This window comes from Polypterus senegalus, chromosome 10 (assembly GCF_016835505.1).
Source record: "Polypterus senegalus isolate Bchr_013 chromosome 10, ASM1683550v1, whole genome shotgun sequence".
NCBI classification, from domain to species: domain Eukaryota; kingdom Metazoa; phylum Chordata; class Cladistia; order Polypteriformes; family Polypteridae; genus Polypterus; species Polypterus senegalus.
Genome location: NC_053163.1, coordinates 43,252,438 through 43,274,610, shown reverse-complemented (window position 1 = coordinate 43,274,610; position 22,173 = coordinate 43,252,438). Strand labels below are relative to the sequence as shown.

General features: G+C 35.0%; 1 protein-coding gene across 1 annotated transcript in view; it reads right to left on the bottom strand.

Moving 5' to 3' along the window:
• The window catches only part of col4a6 (collagen, type IV, alpha 6), a 582,406-nt gene that overhangs the window by 429,055 nt on the left and 131,178 nt on the right, over window positions 1-22,173 (bottom strand). Inside the window, exon 3 of the mRNA XM_039765772.1 lies at window positions 16,808-16,888. Within this exon, the coding sequence (XP_039621706.1) occupies window positions 16,808-16,888 (81 nt within the window). The remainder of the gene's footprint in view (window positions 1-16,807; window positions 16,889-22,173) is intronic.

Genomic DNA, 22,173 nt, shown 5'->3' with positions numbered 1-22,173 from the left:
CACCCAAAAATTTTAATCTTTTTATATGTTACTTAACCCATGTAGTTTGTAGTGATTTCCAAGAATAATTGTTAATCTCATTTTTTATGCAGAATGAGAGGAGGGACTGATTAAAAGTTCAAACATTATGATATAATAGGTGGTCACCCATTTTGAACAATGGCAATAAAAGTGAAAACGTCCATAGAATAAAGAGAAAAATTGGTATAATTCACGTATTTTATCAAGTCATACTTTGAAAACATGCAAAGCACATATTTTTTTTCATAAAATATGATGAAATACATCTGGAAATATCAGTGCACATCATAAACAAGAAACAAATTCCCATAATACTATTCTTCATCATGGAAGACAGGACTCTTGACCAATGTATGATGGGGAGAGGCAAAGTCTCTACTTGGTCTGGCATAAAAGAGTGTGGGATGACATTTTATGAAGTATTGTGTTTTGCTTTGCAAACAATGCTGCTCATAACTCACATTATCTACCCATAACTAGCATCACTGACAGCAAGAAATGTATGAAATGTACTGTATTATCTGTAAGCTGTTCTACTTTTGCACTAAATTGCACATTATTGAACATAAAAGTAAAATAAAGTTTTGGGAACTCATTAATAATTTAGTACAGGTGGTAGTAACATTACCTTCTATACCACCATGCTACCAAATGGAAAACTCATCCGAAATAAGACTTAAATCAATTGTGGATGATCAATGTGCACATTATTTTGCGTATGCCCACTTTCTGAAATTTCCTTTCCAAGTTCTACAGTACTTTTATTTTCTTTATAAATTAAGCCTCCATTTTGGATTAATACGCATACACATGAGTTCCTTTGTTTTCAAAGAATCTTTTTTATATTCAATGAAACAACAGATTTCAAGCCTGTAGAACAATAATCAAAAATGCATCAGACCTCCTGCTAACATAACTGAAGACTTCATGAGTAGACAGATTCCTAACTTAACTTAATTCGTGTGACTTACTGAATCTATTGTTTGAGAGGAGCTGCGGTCTCTGGATGGATTTTACTTGTCAGATTTACTGCTCACTGCACTTTGATACATGGCAGAATGCAAAACTCAGCTCAAGATCAGAGAAATGGTAGCTTTTGTAGCTGTAAAGATTTAATCTTCTGAATTTGATAAAATAATTCTTCTTGCTAAAACCATGGGACTGCCTGTAGATAACAATTTAAACAAAGCAAAAATAGTATGCTGTTTCTGCTGTTTAAATAGTCTAATGTGTTCTGAAACATCAAATTACAGTCCAAAGAAATATTAGGTTAGTCAAAAAACCTTTTGTTGTATAATGTGATCATACATGTTCAAAAGATTTCCTATATGTGCATCTTTGACTCTGAGTAATTAAAAAAAGTATGCAAAGACACAAAAAGCTACAAATTATTATAACCAATACCTTTAGTAATGACTTATTTTTATTCATGAAATTATATATTAGGCAAAGTAAATATGCATATTGTATTAAATACAAAAATACATATATTTAACAACAACACTAAAGAAAGAAACATTCTATATCTACAGAAATAATAATAATAATAATAAAAATAATGTATTATTAATGATATATTATAATCAATCTTTTTAGCTATTTATATTAATTGAGAAAAAACTCTGAATTCAGAAAAAAAAATATTTGATTGAGATTAAGAATCAGATAAAAGAATACATTTTATATATAAAGAGCAAGCTATTTCATAAATGCAAAGATCAGACCTATACTAACAATATAATAATATTATGACGCTAATAATAACAAACACTATCCCCAAGCTAATGTGCCTTCTATGACTGGCTAGAGCAAAGCTGCTCATGAATGGAGTTCATGTTGTATAATACAATACCTGCACGGAAAACAGAGCCCCAGTCTCACCTGTTAGTAAACTATGATATAAATAAATTTAGCTGCTGATGGGCATTGAATTCTAAATCAAAGTACCTAAAATTCTTAATTTGAACTTGATTTGTTGGTCTTCTGTCCATATAGCCTTTTTATACATTAAGAAAATGTTATTTATTTGTTATTATTATTTTTATTATTCTTTATTTTATTTTTGTTTTTCTCCATAGGCCTTTCAATTATGTTCCTTAGTCTTTCTGAAGTAACCAAAATTTTGTATCATACAGACCCCCGTGACCCTGTAATTAGGATATAGTGAGTTGGATAATGGATGGATGGACTAACCTGTTAGTAAGTATAAAATCAATTACACACCAATTTTGATAATTTATGTTTGTATACAAGTCATGTTTGTGCTAAGTTATTTAAAATTCTGTTAGCAGAACAATTTCCATGCTTTTCAGGAAATATGTTCTCTTATGTTTGAATTTTTAACCAGTCCCTCCAAAGCGACTATCAGTGGTTATAATGAGTAATGATTTTGTCACGCTTTCTCAGAGAATATGAATGCTGTCAGTCTTATAATAAGGACATCATAAATTTGCACATTTCCTAAGTTCAGTCATTGGCTGCTTGTTGTTCCGCACTGATGGTTTTGACTGGTTGTATTTTCTCCTACATACCATTAAAATAACCTTATTGAGTTTCAAATTTGGAAAGACTTTTGAGGAACAGAGAGCATATTTCAAATTGGGACTGACTTTTGTATTATTCTGTTATTATTTTATATAATTGAATTACAGAATAAACAGCCTATTTGGTTGATGGAAATGCAGAAAGTAGTTATCCTTATTTACCATTATTGGTAAATGAGGTAACAATATTATTACCATTATATTGTATATAAACAGGGTGAAAACTTATACTATCAATTATTTTCTGCTTTATATTTGTAATTAATAATAATCACTTTTTCAGTTTAAAATTAATCAGTTTTCTTTTGTTGATAACTTTCAAAAAAGTCAAATTAAATCCACTGATTCAAAATTGTATAACAATACAATGTGAATACTTTTTACAGACACTGCGTTCTGGATTCTAGATTCTGCTCAACAAATTATTTTTCATTATATGTAAAATCAACAGTGAATGGGATTTTTTAAGAAGACTTAATGTTAATGAAGCTGTTTATGAATATTTATTGTGAAATATAGGTCTAAAATATTTATTCTTATTTTTCTTCTGGTGGTTAAGGGGCAATAGTAAATGGAGTTTAACATAGTATGGAAAGGTACCAAGTGCAGGTGCATCCTGAACTGAAGAATAATTTGATGTGCGTTACAAGTTGAACAGGACTCACAGCTCAGATTAAACTAGTATATTAAAGCTCTGAAGCGGCACAAAAAAATCTGGAGTCTGATGTCATGCTCTATTTCACAACAGAAGAAAAGACTAAATTTACTATGAAAACTTTCATCTGAAAGTTTTGATTTGATCATATTTTTTTTAATTGTTTCACATATATTTACATATCTCGACAGTACGATCATACGCATATGTTCAAAGACAAGCAAACTGAAACTAAATTTAATTTAGTTTCTTTCTTTTCACTTTAGCTATGTAGTATATTTTCAATTAATGATATGTACATCTGTCAAAGATAAATGGAAGTACTTTCCCAAAATGACTGTAATTTTTCAATGTATTGCCTTGTATACAGTATACAGTAAGTACTTTTAATGACTTTATATGAAGTTAAATTCAGAATTATCAAGAACAAGAAACAGCTTCACTTCAAAGAATGACTGCTTCAGTGATTGATGAAAGAGGAAAATCTACTGTTCGGTTCTCCTACTGAATGTAGAACAATCAGATTCTGAATTTTATCATATACTTTATTCTTTACACTGGTGTAGGATGCAATGGAATAGTTTATATCTGTAAGATGTCCTATTTTTACACTAAATTGTCAATTATTGAACGTATAGGAAAAAGAAAGGGTTGGGAATTCAATGAGAGTTTAGTACAGGTGGTAGATTAATGTAATATTATTACTGTAACTTTGACAATAACTATAAAATAACATTTTTCTCCTTGGCTGAAATGCCGTATCATGAATTTAATTGCAGGTATAAAAATCAATAAGTGATATATAAACTGCTCAAAAAAATTAAAGGAACACTTTGAAAACACATCAGATCTCAATGGGAAAAAGAAATCCTCCTGGATATCTATACTGATATAGACTGGGTAATGTGTTAGGAACGAAAGGATGCCACATTGTTTGATGGAAATGAAAATGATCAACCTACAGAGCCCTGAATTCAAAGACGCCCCAAAAATCAGAGTGAAAAAATGATGTGGCAGGCTAGTCCATTTTGCCAAAATTTAATTGCAGCAACTCAAAATCGTATGCAGCACTTTGTTTGGCCCCTGTGTTCTTGTATACATGCCTGACAACATCGGTGCATACTTCTAATGAGATGACAGATGGTGTTGTGGGGATCTCCTCCCAGATCTGGACCAGGGCATCACTGAGCTCCTGGACAGTCTGAGGTGCAACCTGGTGGCATTGGATGGACCAAAACATAATGTCCCAGAGGTGTTCTATTGGATTTAGGTCAGGAAAGTGTGGTGGCCAGTCAATGGTATCAATTCCTTCATCCTCCAGGAACTGCCTGCATACTCTCACCACATGAGGCCAGGAATTGTCGTGCACCAGGAGCCACTGTACCAGCATAGGGTCTGACAATGGGTCCAAGGATTTCATCCTGATACCTAATGGCGGCCAAGGTGCCTTTGTCAAGCCTGTAGCGGTCTGTGTGACCCTCCATGGATATGCCTCCCCAGACAATCATTAACCCACCACCAAACTGCTCATGCTGAATGATGTTACAGACAGCATAATGTTCTCCATGGCTTCTCCAGACCCTTTCACTTCTGTCACGTGCTCAGGGTGAACCTGCTCTCATCTGTAAAAAGCACAGGGCACCAGTGGTGTATCTGCCAATTCTGGTATTCTATGGCGAATGCCAATCAAGCTGCATGCTGCTGGGCAGTGAGCTTAGGGCCCATTAGAGGACATGGGGCCCTTGGGTCACCCTCATGAAGTCTTTCTGGTTGTTTGGTCAGATACATTCACACCAGTGGCCTGCTGGAGGTCATTTTGTAGGGCTCTGGCAGTGCTCATCCTGTTCCTCCTTGCCCAAAGGAGCAGATACTGGTCCTGCTGATGGGTTATGGACCTTCTATGGCCCTCTCCAGCTCTCCTAGAGTAACTGCTTGTCTGCTAGAATCTCCTCCATGCCCTTGAGACTGTGCAGGGAGACACAGTAAACCTTCTGGCAATGACACGTATTGATGTGCCATCCTGGAAAAGTTGGACTACCTGTGCAACCTCTGTAGGGTCCAGGTATCGCCTCATGCTACCAGTAGTGACACTGACTGTAGCCAAATGCAAAACTAGTGAAGAAACAGTCAGAAAAGATGAGGAGGGAAAAATGTCAGTGGCCTCCAACTGTTAAACCATTCCTGTTTTGGAGGTCATCTCATTGTTGCCCCTCTAGTGCATCTGTTGTTAATTTCATTAACACCACAGCAGCTGAAACTGATTAACAACCCCCTCTGCTACTTAACTGACCAGATTAATATCCCATGTTTCATTGACTATGCTATACTCTGATTAAAAAGTGTTCCTTTAATTCTTTTGAGCAGTATACATCAATTATATATTTGCTTTGAAACAAATATTTTTGAAAAAGAACTTTTAACAAAACATTTTGCTGTTGTTTCCGAATGAGTCACTTTACAGTATGTGTAAGACACTTCAGTTACCGGTCCTATAAAACTTAAAAAAGTTACTGTAGCGACTAAAAAGAGTGACACAGAATACTGGTTCTTGAAATATGGAGATCAACAGATGCAAGACTTCATCTCTTGTACACTGACTTCTTAATTGCTTTACCTTTTTAACTCTGGAAGCTCCTTTTTCTTACTCTCCAACTACACATATGTCCCCCTCCTTCCTTAAAGTCTCCTTCTCTCCTATGTGTGCATTTCCTGTTTCTCTTTGCAGTCATTAAGCAACCCAGAACACCTTTTAATAGATGTGTGCCCTCCTAACAGCCAGCAGATATTTATAACCCTTAACTTTAATTAGAAAACCTAATAATATTGATATTAAACAACCCAACAGATATAGTTCAGCTGGCATCTCCAAATTACTGTAATGATGCAGTCATGATAAATGACTGCAACCTCAACTTGCAGATTTTTTTTGTGCAAACTACTTTGTTACATGCTTGGATAACAAAAATGACTAAAATGTGGCATCATGATGTATTATTTGTTAGTGATAAGATTGCTTCATTTAATATCTCACTGTACACATTTAAATCCATTTAATAGGGAGTTTACAGCTACTAAGTTACTTGCTATGACTATTTTCAAAAACGTTTTATAGTGTAAATTCTGACCATATTGAGTTTATATACTTTATAAAAAGTTACAATGTTTTACATTTTGTCTGAATGCTTATTCTTATTATCACAGTGGAGAAACACTTTTTAGAAGCCTGTTGATAGGAATTATAATATAGAATTGCCGATCCAAATAAATTAATATCTACAAGGATCTAAATATGGTATGCATGTATAGAGTGTTGGCACTGAAAGTATTACTACAATATAGTTTCTTTGCAAATATGAGCATGAATTTCATAGGTTCAGTTGCTACTTTTCTATTCCAGCTACATTGGTTAAATAGCACAGTGGCTGAAGTAATAGTCTAAAACTTACCTGTTTATTTTAAAGGAAAGAGATAAGTATTCAAATTAAGCAGTGAGTAAAACTGGAACTATACATTTTTTGGCCTTTTTTTTATATATTTAGATACAGGATGCTATTATTAATAACAATTAACAATTAAAAACTGATTGTATTGTGATTTATCACTATTTTCAGAACCTTCCTTCTCTTTCATGGGACCCAAATTATCATAAAAATTCAGAGGTCAAAATGATAGACTACAACATAAAAAGTAACACAACAATAACAAGAATAATAACAACAGTACTATTACTACTACAAATAATAATATATCATTCTCCAACAACTATGTCTAGATTAATGACACTCTTCACATTTGTTTCTGTGTTGCTTTGAGGCTCTCCAAAGCTGGTCTTTAGCTGGAAAAGCTGTGATGCATGTGAAGAGTGGTTCATGGCGCTGTGTGGCTTTATCAATAAATAAATAATGGACATACTTACTGTACACTGAGGAGTAGAGCAGCTGTGAGCAATTGTTGCAAGGACAGCTTGTGTCTGGATTGGTGCAAGGTGGTATGCCAGGCAATGCATTGCCTTGCCAGCTTGAGCGGATGGTCTGATTGTCTTGTTATCAGCCCAGGGTAGCAATTTGGCAATCGCACATGCAACTCTCTGCAGTGTATAAAAATGCAGGAGTGGAGAAGGGAGGAAAACCAAGGAGAGAGAAAAAAGAGAACTTTAACCAACCCAAAAGAGCAGCATTGGGATGGAGAGGCAGCACCATCCAGCTAGTATGGGGAAAGGCAGCGTGGTCATTGGTCGTGTGACAGAGCGAAGGACCGGCACTCTATGGAGGATTATCCAAACTGATTGTTCAGAGGAGTGGGGACAAGGTGAGGAGGTTGTGCTGGGCTCATCCAGGAGTGAAAGGAGCACTGAATCAATGACTGTGATGGCTTTTATTCTCATTTTAAGTCTTTTTAAATTTTTTAATCTCATAGATTTCCACTCTTTTATTGGATTATTTATTAATTGACATTTAAAATCAGAGCTTTTTGGATCACTGGTTTGGTTATGGATTAATTTTAATAAAAGCACTAGCACACTTTTGCACATACCTATTGCTTTGTGTGTGTTTGTCCTGCCAAGCTCATCCCAGTCATGAATATCGATGGTCTCAGGTTCAAGAGGTCCCCAAAGAGAAGAAGTAGCATGGGGCCAATCCGCACTGTTACAATACAATGATTTGATTGGATGGTGGTATTGTACTCTTTGCTTACAATCCCATGTAAACAGGAATCACAGGTAAATGTTTAAAAAAATCTTCATACTTTAATTTAGTTGAATTTTATGATTATTAGTCCAGTCAGTTTATTTAAGGCACCTACATTAAACTTATATATTTATGTGCACAGGACTGTTTTGGTAACATTGCAATTGTATTATTACCATCACTGTAAGCAATATCTTAGGCAGATGGTCTTAATAGATACAAATTGTAATATATTCTAGTTTGTATAGGAGTTCTATTTTTTTTTTTTGTCATGTGCTTTAAAACATTAGGAATATTAGGGCAATGTGGAAGTCTTGAAACACTAACTAAATGATCTTGTAACCAGTGCTGCTGGGTGAGACACTGAATCTCAGTGACCTTGAACTGGATACACCGGTCAGAAAATGAGTAGCTGGATGGACAACTACTGTATAGCTATGATCAAAACAAACCTAGGGTAAATGCAAAGCATTCTTTATTTTATCTCTGCTGTGTATGGTGCTGCATTAAAAAGCAAAATGTATCCCCACTCACTTATTTTGCTTAACAGACATCACACTATAAAAGCATGTACAAAGTGTTCAGAATTACTTGTAATTCTGTAATGGAATAAAAGAACCTCACCCTTTTTCGCCTTAAAATCATAACAGGACTGTTTACTTTATTAAATGAAACCATGCAGGAATTTTATCTAATAGATAATCTCATAGTGATATTCAAATCAAGAAGCACTTCTTTAGTTGCAATGGCAATTAAGACAGCTTCTCTTGCTTTATCTTGTACAGTGTGTGTCTCTCTCTCTCTCTTCTTGCACATGCTTACCAAAATCTGCTTTCTGTGCTTCCTTGCCTACTACTCTGTAAATATTCAAGTACCTCTACTGTGACACATACCACAGGTTGATAACCACTGTTATAGGCACATCTTTCATATCACACACCTTTAATATCAAGATTGAAAACTCTTTTTAAAGCGCTTCTAATTCTCCATCATGCCATGAAGAAAAGACTTACAAAGCATGAAAACACCCCCTGAAACTTCATCATTGTATTTCTGTTCTACATTCAGTCATCAAAGTTTGCATCTTGCTAATCAGAATTGATGTCTGCTGCAACATTAGATTCTTCTGTCCATTGGTATCTACCTTATTAATAAAAAAATGCCTTTGTTAGGTAAGGGGAGTTTTCATCAGCAATTTGAAATCTTCATAGTGTGAAATAAGGAAGCTATAACTTACCAAAGCCACTCAATGAAGGAGAACTGCTGCTTCCTTTTATTAAGTAAGAATTTAAATGCAGGGAATTAAGAAAAAATGCAACAGTGAAGTATGTTAAGTGGCCTTCTACAAAATATTACATTACTCCACCAAGTTCTCAATTTTTATCCACAGATCTCTAAATGAAGATTTTTTTAAGAAAGAACACAAAGAAAGTAAGATATGATTGTAGTAGTTAAATTAAACAAGCAAACTAATGATACTGAATATTTCTACAAGTTAACAAATAAGAGAAATATGGTTTTGGTAGTAGGACTATAGTAGTAGGGAAAAGCCAAGGAACACACATAATCTGAATAACACAAGTGATGCTGCCTTTAAATTTTCAAAATTTGTATTCATTCAGCAGATTTTTTTCATCCAAACAACTCTTAAAACAACAGATGCAATAACAAAAAACATCAGGACAACAGTATAAGTGTTAAGTTATACTATAGTTGACAAGTTAACTGGGTATATTATATTTTATGTACACCAAAACTACAAAAAATACAAAAACTGCTGTACTGTACACTTAAGAATAAGCTGGAAATTGGAAAAAAGAATCTCATGTTCTAATTATTATAGAATATCAATGCACATAAATCATTACCCAAACAATTCAAACTGTATATAATTTTAAACTTTATAACAAGTCTCAGCTTCATACTAGCAATGTAATCAGCCATTAACTTTTGTAACTGATTTTCAATGTAAGTAAAGATCAGAAAATGCAATTATTCATTCATCAATTTCTAAACACCTTGAAATTGGAGGTCTTACTGAGCCAAAGTGCATCCTGACAGCATTAGGACAAGGAAGGAACTAACCTTAGTCAGGGCACACTCACATCATACACTAATACGCCCTCACATATTGTCAAATGAATTTAAGCATTAATGGAGTGGAATTTGCTAAGACAACTGGGTAGAAATGATTTTGCCAAAATAGTGTACAGTATTTGAAATAATAAATATTTAACATAATTTTGTTAAATCTAATCCAAGCAGACAATGGTTTTAATTTAAATACTTAAAATGTAGTCTTAAATATATTTAGAATGCTTAAGTTGTCAAAAAGCATATTGGGCCTCACCATGGGTTATTCCAGATATATCTAAGCCAATATTATGAATTGTTTATATTTAGAACACACATGTAGTCTAAAACTGTTGGATGATCAGCAGAGATTCCTTCTCTATGTTTGTATTAATAAACATCCTTAAACAGGTTTTATGGTATAAATCTTTTAAAGGCTACATAAACACATGTGAGTCATAGTTGAAATATACAACATCCAGTCTTCAGATAAACATTTTTAAACAAATCACAATTAAAGTCAAAATGTAGAGGGTGCTGCTTATGTTAATTGTAATGTTTACAAATACTTACCACATCAGTCAGTATTTGTTTTTTGAAGGAAAAGTGTCTTTGTGTGCCAATATAAACAAAAACCATAACTAAAAACCCTAGCGCTTTTTCATGTTTTCTTATTCAGATGTAAAAAGGAGAAAACAAGCCAACTGCTTTAACAGTATAACAGAAAGACTAAATTACACTTTTTTTTCTGCTAAATGTAAATAGCTTAAAAAAGATCCCAACATGATAAAAATCTGAAATCCAATAAACTGCTTAATGAGTACATTATTCACTTATAAAGAAATATCAAAACTGCATCTGCATATATCTTGTAAAGGAAAAACTAATTGCATACTAAAAAAAAGGCATGTTAAAGATTATTAGTAATTTTAAACTGGTCCAGTGTGAGTCAGTGCTTAATGAAGGACAGATCCCTGGCTCAGGATTGGTTTCTGTTTTGTGCCTAATGCTGCCATGACAGGTTAGCAATTTTGAATACATTTGTAATATATAACACCTATAATTTTAAGACATGTTATAAGACTGAATAACAGGAATGAATCTTTGCAAGAATGATAAGTTTAAAGTGATTACACATTACTTTTTTACAGAAGAGAATAGAATATCTTTTATTGTCATCACATTGAGAACAATACAATGAAATTTAAAACGGCTCTCCCAGACATGCTTTCATCACTTACACACATATCCTCACACATACACAGATAAAAAACTGATTGGATTTGTAAAATAATGTAAAAAATTATAATTAAAGTGCATAAAATATTAATAGTCCATGTCACTAATTACACACAGTTTCTCACATGAAAACAAGTCCAAGGCTATTAAGATGGTGAAAGTGAAAGTTGGGACAATGGGAACAGAGGGCCAAGAATTAAGTTCTTGGACAGCTGAGGGGTAAAAGCTGTTCCTCAGTCTCGTGGTATGGCACTTCAGGGCCCTGCTGCACCTTCCAGAGGGTAGCAATGTGAAGACATCATGAAAAGGATGAGTATTGTCGCTGATAATTGTGCAGGCCTAGCTGTAACAGCGTGACCTGTAGATGTCTTTTAGAGGGGGGAGGAAGAATCCAATGATTTTTTTGTGCTATGTCGATCACCCTCTGGAGGGCTGCCCTGTCTGATTCGGAACAGTTTGTAAACCATGCTAGGATGGAGTAGGTCAGTAAGCCTGTGATAAGCAGTGATAAAAAGTCTACAGCAAAGTGGCAGAGATGTGGTTTTCCCCAGTATCCTAAGGAAGTGCAGTCTTTGCTGGGACTTCTTCACTGGAGCAGTGGTTTTTATACCATTTTAGGTTACTGCTGATGTGGGTCCCTAGAAACTTAAAAATGGTCATCTGGTCCACCTCTTGGTCTCCTATCCTGAATGGTAGGGACACATCCTGTTTCCGCCTGATATCCAGGATGAGCTCCTTTGTCTTTTTGATTTTTAAGGACAGGTTATCTACCGCACACCATCCTGTCAGTCTAGAAACTTCATCCCTGTAAGCGGTCTCATTTGAGTTGGGACCCACAATTCGATGATTGTGTTTGTGGGATAAATGGGCATGCAGTCATAAGTATAAAGAGAGTATAGAGCAGGGCTTGCAGACACCCTTGCGGTGCTCCTGTACTAAGTGTCAGGACTGGGGAGGTGTGGGGACCAAGTCTCACTGTTTGTGGGTGGTTAGTCAGGAAGTCCTTAATCCATAGTCACAGATGTTCATGGATGCCCAGGTTTTGCAGCTTCCTGACTTGTATCCTGGGGACAACTCTATTAAAGGCAGAGCTATAATCCATGAACAGCAGCCTCACATATCCTCCTTTCTGCTCTAGGTGAGACTTTGCAATGTGGAGCGCAGTGTTTAACACTACAATCCCTGAAGCCTACGAAAAACTTGTAATCCTGGCCCTCCTTAAATCCATTTGCACCTCTCCATCAGTCTCTTTTGTTTTGTAAATGTGTCGATCAGCAAAAGCAAGAAGCAGCCTTCTATCCCCTCCTACTACCACTGGAGCTCATTTCAGTCAAAAAGTTCTCCCAGCTCAAGTCTCCTTTATCTTGAGTTGCTCTGGGTAAATAATATATAGTTATTTGGAACAAATGCATTTCATGTGTGTTCCATGTTTACAATGATCGGATGACGGGAAATGCGAGAAACGCAAGAAATGTTGAACAAATACCTAAAATAGAAACCTTTTTCATGTTATAGTACTAACGACAAAATTTTGACATGGGGTCTATAATGTGTGAAGACTGAAGTCCAAATATCAAATAAACACTGCCACAAAAGGTACATGTATAACAAAACAAGTGCGCTTTAATCCAAGAATATGACCAAATAAAAAGAAATTGGGTTAGTGTACAACACAGATATGACCTCTTTGGTGGCATAGAAGTAAGAACTGCTGACTCATAATCAAGAGGTACTGGGATCAAATCTGAGCGCCCTCCAGAATTATTATTTTGAACAGGAGCTGCTCTTATTGTTACTACTTAACAATAAAAACATACATTTGATTTGAGTATTGATAAATGGGTTTCGGTTTGTAATGTAAATTGAATAATTTAGTTTTCTTTGATTACTTTCTTGAATAAAGGCAGTCTTGTTTTGTTATACCTTTAGTTAAAGTATTTGATATTTGAAGTTTAGTCTTCACACATTATATATTTCAAGGCAACAGACAGAAAAAACAGACATGAGCTGGGAGAACTTCAGCAGTGTTGGTGGGAGATGGGATAGCAGGCTGCATGCTGCCTGTGCTGATTGACATATTTGCAAAACAAAGATGCCGATGGAGAGGTGCGAAGGAATTTAAGGTGGCCCATGTTGGGACTTTTTACATGGGCTTCAGGAATTCTAATATTAAGTGTCCTAGTGTGCTAGGCAAGCATCTGACAACCCTGCTAAACCAATTATTGTGACCAAATAATGTGATCTAACCTGTGAGGCAACAGTGCTAATCACTGCACCACCATACCTTAAACAACAAAAGACTCAAAAGAAATGATAACCACTAGTGATGAGCGAACTCCACGGTGTTTACTTCACCACGAGTTTGGAGAAATCACAGAAGTGTTCGCAAATATCACTGAACTTAGCAAAATGCATTGAAGTCAATGGGAAAGACTAAATGAACTGGATTTGACTGGATTATGATGATGCAATCATCTTTAAAGTGTACCTAAGGGCTAGGGATACATCTCCCAACTATACTGGACCGATTCTTGTGGCCAAAAAGGAGATCTGAGCAGTGCGGCTGAAGTACCAACCACTGCACATTTGTGCCTCTGTGAGATCAAAGAAGAAAAAACACAGAGAAACACAAAAATATATTTCATGAAAGCAGAGATGCCAAAATCGTCGCCAAAAGTCACAAAAAATATGAAGGTCTATTAAAGGCAGAAAATTCAAAGTGACATGTCATGATTGAAGCCGCTGGCTCATTCTATTTTTTAAAGTCACACCAAAGGCTCTCCAAACCATTTGTGCTCATGTTTTGCACTTTTCTTCTATGAAAAAGATAGAAACCTCTCGTGAATAGTAATAAATCTTTTATTATTATTATTTCATTTGCATCAGGCTCCTTCAAGGTTTGTTTTTATCTCCATGTGGCTAATTATGCATGCATAGGGCACACGCCTCCTTCTCTTATAGTGACGTGGAACTTGAAGATAAACCTGCACATTTGATAAATTGCTATTTACCGTATGCTGTAAATGTTTCATAAAAATAAAATTTTGAGAATCTGGATTATTTACTTATCTGTTCTACCACTAAGGTCCACAGAGTCTGTAATGCAGATGATTATCATTACATGTTGGCTGTTACAACTCAGGGAGATGTCGCAATGGCCACACAAAGCATTATGGGGCTCTGAGGAAAATAGTTCTCCTAAACTGGCTGAATTAGCAGTACATAATTTGATGAACAAGGGTAAAAACAAATACAGCAAATTCACTGCAAATAATGCTTTGGTGAAATTCATTGATCCACAGTAATAATCACAAACAAAATGGAACTGCTGGCCACAAACTAGTCATAAGTAAAAATATATATCATTGTGCTCATGTAGTTCAAAAGCTAAGGGCACTCACTGGCTTACCACAAAGCGTGGGTCTGGCTTATTTCATTGTTTGATGTGGCTCTGGTTGAAGCAAGGACATTAGTTTTGTTTCTAATTTATCTATGTATATACTTTACACTTTTTACTTACACGAAAAAGGAGGGCACACTTTGTAAATAGCAATATAAAATATTATTTCACAGAGTCTCTTGCGTTTTCTGAGAAGGGGAGGGGGAGAGCTCATGTAAGAGTTGTTTAACCTCATAGCAAATTAGCCATGTGCAGCTGCATGCTAGTAAATACATTCAATAAATCTGAAAATCTAAAATGTCTATTCAAAAGCAAAATAGATAATTCACAGTGATGGATATACATGGTATACTCGGTCTCCTATGCATTAATTAATTTAGATCACTGAAATAAACTGAGTTGTCTAAAATAATTTAAGAAATTATACAAAATTTTGGTAAAATAATGCTCTTAGTAATAACCAATGATTCCTGTTTGCCTTAGCCTCACAAGTGTATGCAAATAAAGCAAACGTTCCATCAAATCAATGAAAACTATACTTGAAACTCTACATCACCTTTAGCAATGCAGAAATGGCCTGCAGCTCAATGCAGTGTTGTTTTTGCTTCTATTATTTTATTATTTGTGTTGTAGCGAAAGCAAAGAAATTAAATTTAAAAAAAAGTTGCGATAACCAATCTACTAACCATCAAGTATAGTAATGAATGTACTTTAGCATCCTTTATGTATACTGTGAATATGATTTACAAGTATGCACAAGACGTAAAACAACAGGTAATACATTGATCAGCTTTTGGAGCACCAGGAAACAATAGTTTATTAGCTATTTCTGTTATAGGGAAAACTAAATTCTTAAAAAAGTAAAAAGAATGTCAAAATGTTTCCAAAACACTATACTGCTATCAACTTGAATTAAACGGTCCTCTTTACCAACTTCTCTTTATTCTTTCATTAGCGCCCCTGGCAGTAGCAACTCAGACAATATCAGTCCCATATTAATTAAAGATATACCCTAAAAAGTTTCACTATATGCAGCTGTTTATCTCTGCCTTGGTAATGCCCCTGCTGATCTTTCCCATGCCCTTGATCTGTTTAATATCTATGAAGCCCTGTCCAGTTATAAGATTAGCTGGTCTAAATCTTTCTGCCACTAAATTCTTCCTGTCATCTCTAAGGATTTTCCCTCATTCATTCCCTGGTTAGTGTCTTTCAGATACCTGGAATTGGTCATCTATGCCGGGGTCCAGGAGCTTGCAGCTCCCAACTTCCACTATGTTCTGAAGGGTGTAGCAGACTCCATTTCTTCTTGGTCCCACCTTCCGCTCTCATTCCAATCCAGATATTAACATGATTTTGCTCCCTAGAATTAACGTTGTTAGCTCTCTGCTTCCTCTTTCTATCCCACCTGAGTTCTGGCTCTAAGGACAGTTGGGAGCTGGGTCTGCCATCCCTAGCTGGTTGCCCATTGAAACAAAATATATTTTCCCCCATTCCGCAACTTAATTTCTGTTTCTTTCTAATAAAATAAAGTCTCTGTCTGCTGTTGTTGGCCCCATTGTGTCTTATGCCCTTCAGACTTGGAATAGTGTGGAAGAATTGATGGGTCCTCTGCCAAGAAGGCACCTCCACACTCCTTAATTTCATAATTCTGCCCTAAATATCAGAGGCGGTCCAATTTCCTGCTCTCCTTGGTGTCAGTCTGGTATATCTTTGCTAGGAGATATATTTAATGAGTCAGGGCTAGAAGCATTCTATTCTCTTCAATTGAGGCATCCACTTCTTACTTTTTCTTCTTGTAGCTGAGGTCTGCGCTCAGGACATGTGGAGTTCTGCTCTCATCCCCAAAACCAATCAAATATTCATATTTACCACTGTCATTCCAATGGTACAAACTAAGAAAAATTACCATGTCTGATAACAAAGAATGCATAGAAACATTTATTGGTCAATTTATCCCTGATTGCATATATACCCTTAACAGACTTAAACTTAGCACCTTTTCTAAATCTTCTGTAGCTGAAGTCTATTTTTCTTTTGTTTTTGTTTCTGTTAACTGCCTGCCAGCGATGAGAAGGGTCAGTAATGAAGTTTAAAGGGATGGAGGAAAATTGTTCTAGACTATAGTATCACTTTCTGTATATTTAAATGAAATATTAATGACTTAATAAATAAATTAATAAATACTTACAAGACTTCCTTTTTCTGGAAAACACTGACATTCACCAATGCAGTCTCGACCTCCACATGGACCTAAAAAAGTTTTTGTTCCCTGTGAATATAAAAAAGTAATAGAATCACAATGAAAAATTACAAAAATCAAGTTATTCCATTAATGCTTCATGCATATCATAAAAAATAACTAGGTTTTTCAAAATATTTTGTAAAATAGTAATTAAAAATAAATAATATGCATGCATTGAATGAATAATCAAGGTTAAAGACATGAACTATTGCATCACAAGGGCTTCAGGCCATAAGGTAACCACTGCCTCCAGATCTTGAGGTCCACAGTAGGGTGACAGATGCATTCAACGTGGATGTGGGATTAGATCAGGGATCACCTCTGAGTCCTTTCTTATTTGCAATGGTGATGGGAAAGTTGACATATGAGATTAGACAGGAGACTCCGTGGACTATGATGTTTGCTGTGTGGAGCACCTTGAGGAGATCCTGGAGAGGTGGAGATATGCTCCAGAGAGGAGAGGAATGAAGGTCAGTAGGAAAAAGATAGAATACATGTGTGTAAATATGAGTTAGGTCAGTGGAACGGTGAAGATGCAGGGAGTAGAGTTGGATGAGTTTAAATAGTTGGGATCAACAGTACATAGTAATGGGGATTGTGGAAGAGAGGTGAAAAAGAGAGTGCAAGCATGGTGGAAAGGGTGGAGAAGAGTGTCAGGAGTAATTTGTGACAGACGGGATCAGCAAGAGTGAAAGTTAAGGTCTACAGAATGGTAGTGAGACCAGCTATGTTATATGGGTTGGAGACGGTGGCACTCACCAAAAAACAGGAGACAGAGCTGGAGGTGGCAGAGTTAAAGATATTAAGATTTGCATTGGATGCGACGAGGATAGACAGGATTAAAAATGAGTACATTAGAGGGTCAGCTCAGGTTAGACAGTTTGTAGACAAAGTCAGAGAAGTGAGATTGTGTTGGTTTGGACATGTGCAGAGAAGAGATGCTGGGTATATTGGGACAAGGATGCTAAGGATAGAGCTGCCAGGAAAGAGGCATTTATGGAAGTGGTGAGAGACATTCAGGTGATGGATGTAACAGAGCAAGATGCAGAAGACAGGAAGACATGGAAGAAGATGATCTGCTGTATCAACCCCTAACGGAGCAGCCAAAAGAAGAAGATTCTCTCAGTCAAGTTTACGTAGTACAACAAACTTGCCTCTCCCTCTTTGAGTTTGCGTTTATCTCCATTCTTTTCACAAGAGCAGCAATGACCACAGTTGGTGCTGTGGTTGATGCCTGGTCAGAACTATTTGTTGTACTGGCAATCAAAGATACGATGCCCCGTGACCGCTATCAGACTATTATGCGGCATTTGTGCATTGATAACAAAGACACCCGTGAAAAACATGTGGAACAAAACAGATTTGCTACAATCTCAGACATTTGGCAATGTTTTGTTGAGAACTGCGTTTTGAGATGTGCTGTTGGTTCATTTGGTGCCACTGGCATTTTGATCATTGAATTTGTCAGCTTTTACATAAAATAATACATAATTTCTACTGTAGTATGCTTGGTGGTTAAGATTCTTCTAATAATGTAATAACTGATAACAGTACTGCAAAACAGATTGTTCATTAGGGAGTGTCTATAAAGTGCAACTCAAAACAGGGCTGCTAAAGGGATTATTTCTTGGGCTAGGTGGCAGATGCAAATTGCTACTTCTTGGATGAGTACATGTTTTACCTGGACTATAAAATGTTATGCAATAAATTTCTTTTTATATCAACACTTACACTAAATACAATTTTTTTCTTTATTCAGTAATGTTATTTAAGTAATATCACTAAATTTAATAACTATTAAAAACAAACAAAATCCAATTATTAAACTGTGAAATCTGTGATTCCAGGTTTTTTCATACTTTAAAAAGAGGTTAAATGACTTTGGTAAGTCTTATCATTTTCTAACCTGCTTAATCCAGACCAGGGTCGTGTGAGAGGTTTGAGCCTATCTCAGCTAGCTCATAGGGTGCAATGCAGGAACAAATTCAGGACAGGGCCTGCAGTGAAACTCTGAGACTCTTTTTCTTCTTCTTGCACACTACATTTGCTTTATTATCATCATCATGCTTGTAAAACAAAAAATGTTTTTAGTTCTTGTTCTCATTTTCGTTATGAAAATATCACTGGTGGGCACCCTTGTCAAGCTCCTTGCTTTAATAAGAAGTAATCTAAGTTTGTGTTATTAATATAAACTGAAGTTTACGGACTAGTATAAAGTAGTTTTACCCATACAGATGACTTGGGGCCAAACCCAAATATTTGCAGCACAGTAAACAGATAATCAGATTCAAGTTTAGCAAAGGCTTTTTCTGCATCCAAATATAGCAAAACTGCTGGTGAGTCAGATTTTGTGGGTGTCTTGCTTTAATAATGTCCTTGTGATATTACTGAGGGAAGCACTTTGTCAGGCTTTCTAGCTAAGACTTTTTCTAGTACCTTAACATCATTAATCAGTAATGGAATTGGTCTATTTCACTCACATTGTTTAAAAGCATTTATTTTTCTTTAGAAAAACAGATGTTAATGCTTAGTGAAATGTTTTGAGTAGAATTTTACATTTATTAGTTTCTATAAACATTGTTTTTAAAAATGGAGTCAATTCAGTTGAATTTCACTGGATAGTTATCTAGGCTTGTAGCTGTCTCACTGTAAAAATGAGTTTTATGGCTTTCTGTTTCTTAATGTGAAAATCTAGCTATGGTATATGTATTTTTGTATTTTATCAAAAATCTGTTTAGTTTGGGTCTCGTCTTGTTTATACTGAGAGGAATATAAGGATTTATGGTACTCCTTAAATGGGTCAGTTATCACAGTATGCACCCTGATTTTATTTCCAGTTGCGTTGGTCATTTTTCTGTTATTGAATTGTGAACTTCCAGCTTGTCAGTTTGTTGAGCTAGAATCTTATTCGCCTTCTCTTTGTGTCAATAATAATGATGTCAAAATTTAAAATAAGTTGCTCAGTTCTTCTTGTTATCAAGAGCTTAAATTCTAAATGTAAGGTCATTATTTTTTACAGAGAACTTCATCATTTGAAGATTAGTCAAATTCATGATCTATTCTGAAAATTCCGTAATCAGTTCTGATGACATCCTAGTCTTTAGTTTGTTTATACAATAAAGCCTTGAAATAACTTGTCCTTTCTAAAACATCTTTCATTTTTTCTCAGAGTGTTCCTGTAGAGACTTCTGATAATGCATTGGTCTCTAAAGAATTATCAATTTGTTTGAAGATGAATTCTATTCAGTTTTCTTCTGCTAATAACAGGGGGTTAAGGTTCCAGTCATGAGCTGAGTATGTAGGGAATAGTGATGTAACTTCCAAATTAAGAGGACAGTAATTTGAAATGACAATAGCATTGTATTTACAAGAATTGATAGTGGGTAAGAAATTATTATAAATGAATATATGATTAATTCTTCAGTAAGTTTGGTGTACAAGTGAGAAGAAAAACTATTCTTTTGAATATGAATATAGAAATCTCCATGGATCTGATAGATTGTCATCTGCAATGAGTTGTGTAATTATCTTTGCAGTTGTGAATGATATTTCTTTTCTTTTTTTCTATTCTGAATTTCATTTTTACTTTTGCTGTATAAACTTTCAGGTAAAGTCTAACCTTGGACCCTATGGTCAGTTCTGTCTTCAGAAAAACAAACTTTTTAACTGTGTTTATCTGTGCTCTAATACCAAGAGGCGCAGACAGCTACTTGCAATTGAAAGCAAAGTGCAAGTACACACATCTAATATTAATTTTAGAGCTGTATCATATTGCTTTACACAGGCAAGGAAACTTTTTGCCATGCACATAAGTATTTCGTCATCCATTCCTTATAACTTTATCATCCTTTAACTTGACCCAATTATAGCACAGCAGAGCCTGATTTTAAGAACTTTTCCCAAGGCGTCTTAAAAATGACATTACACTGAATACTCCAAAGGTGTTTTAAAAAGCCTAAATAGCAGGTAAGTCATTAACAAGTAGTATATTAGATAATATGGCCACAGGTACAATTAATGGTTTGCTAGAGGGTTAATGTCCGATATTAGCTTAGAAGTATCTTGCAAGTTGTAACAAAAAGGAAATAAATAGCTGTGATAATTCAGGCTTTCACAAAACCTATCTTTCAATATTACCTTGCCAGTGATTCTGCCCTCAGGTAAGCACAAGTAAAGATCAGCAATGAGGAATGTTTCAGAATATGATACAAATTTGTCAAAAAACACAAATGTATATTTTAGGTAATTTAGTTTTTTGTTGCAAATGCCTCAACAAGTTTATTTAAGATGATGCAATAAAAGGTAAAGAGTCTTTTTTCCATTTTAATCTTCAGTTAAGTAAAGCTTATTTTACTAAGTTTATGATATACAAAGATGTATCAAGATTTATATACAGAAAATAATAGCTAAAATATTAACTTGGAATTACATGCATTTTTACTACTTTCAGACCTCTTAACTATGAAAATATTTTTCTTAACTCTTCAAGTGGTGGAAAGTAACAAGGTAGAATTAACTTGTTACTGTGCTTAAGTATATTTTTCATGTATCTGTACTTAAGTAGATCAAGCTGTGGATACTTTAGAGTTTAGCTCCACTGCAGTTTACAGCAAATATCTCAACATTCTACTCCACATTTCTCAACTCTACATTTCTAAATGGAGGTGCATTACATTTTACAATCACATGAATGGTTCATCCTCTCTGAACAAGTCTTTTCAGTGAATTATAAGCAATAGTCAATTTATAAGCACAAATGAATCAATTCAGTACATCTCCATAGGAGTTCTAAAAACACATCCTGTACAGCAGTGATTCTTAAACATGGCTGTTTGTCCAAAAGCAAATTCTATACTCTTTGATTAAAGACCTGCTATTTATCGTACTATTCATGGTGGTGCAGTATGTGAATGCTGTTGACGCATCACAGAGAGCTTTTGTTTCTGCAGAACTAAAATACAATATTATAAGTATTCCCACCCTCCTTCCCATAGTAAAACAATCAGAATTTGAAGAATAACAGCAAATACAATACAATATTAGTCAACAGAGTTAAATATTTCAAATGCACTGTTCACTGAAATATTTATCAAGATTGTACACTTTCACCTGTATAAAATACACACAGTTTACATATATTTAGGAATACTTTGGCTTTTTTTTTAAATTGGTATTTTAAATCAAAACTAGTTGTAATCTAATTTAGAAAAATGTATTGTTAATGGTGGAGCTCACTTAAAAATTTTGTTTTTTTAAGAAATGTGTTTAAGACAAGGTAAATAATATTAATAATTGTTAACTACTTCATTCCT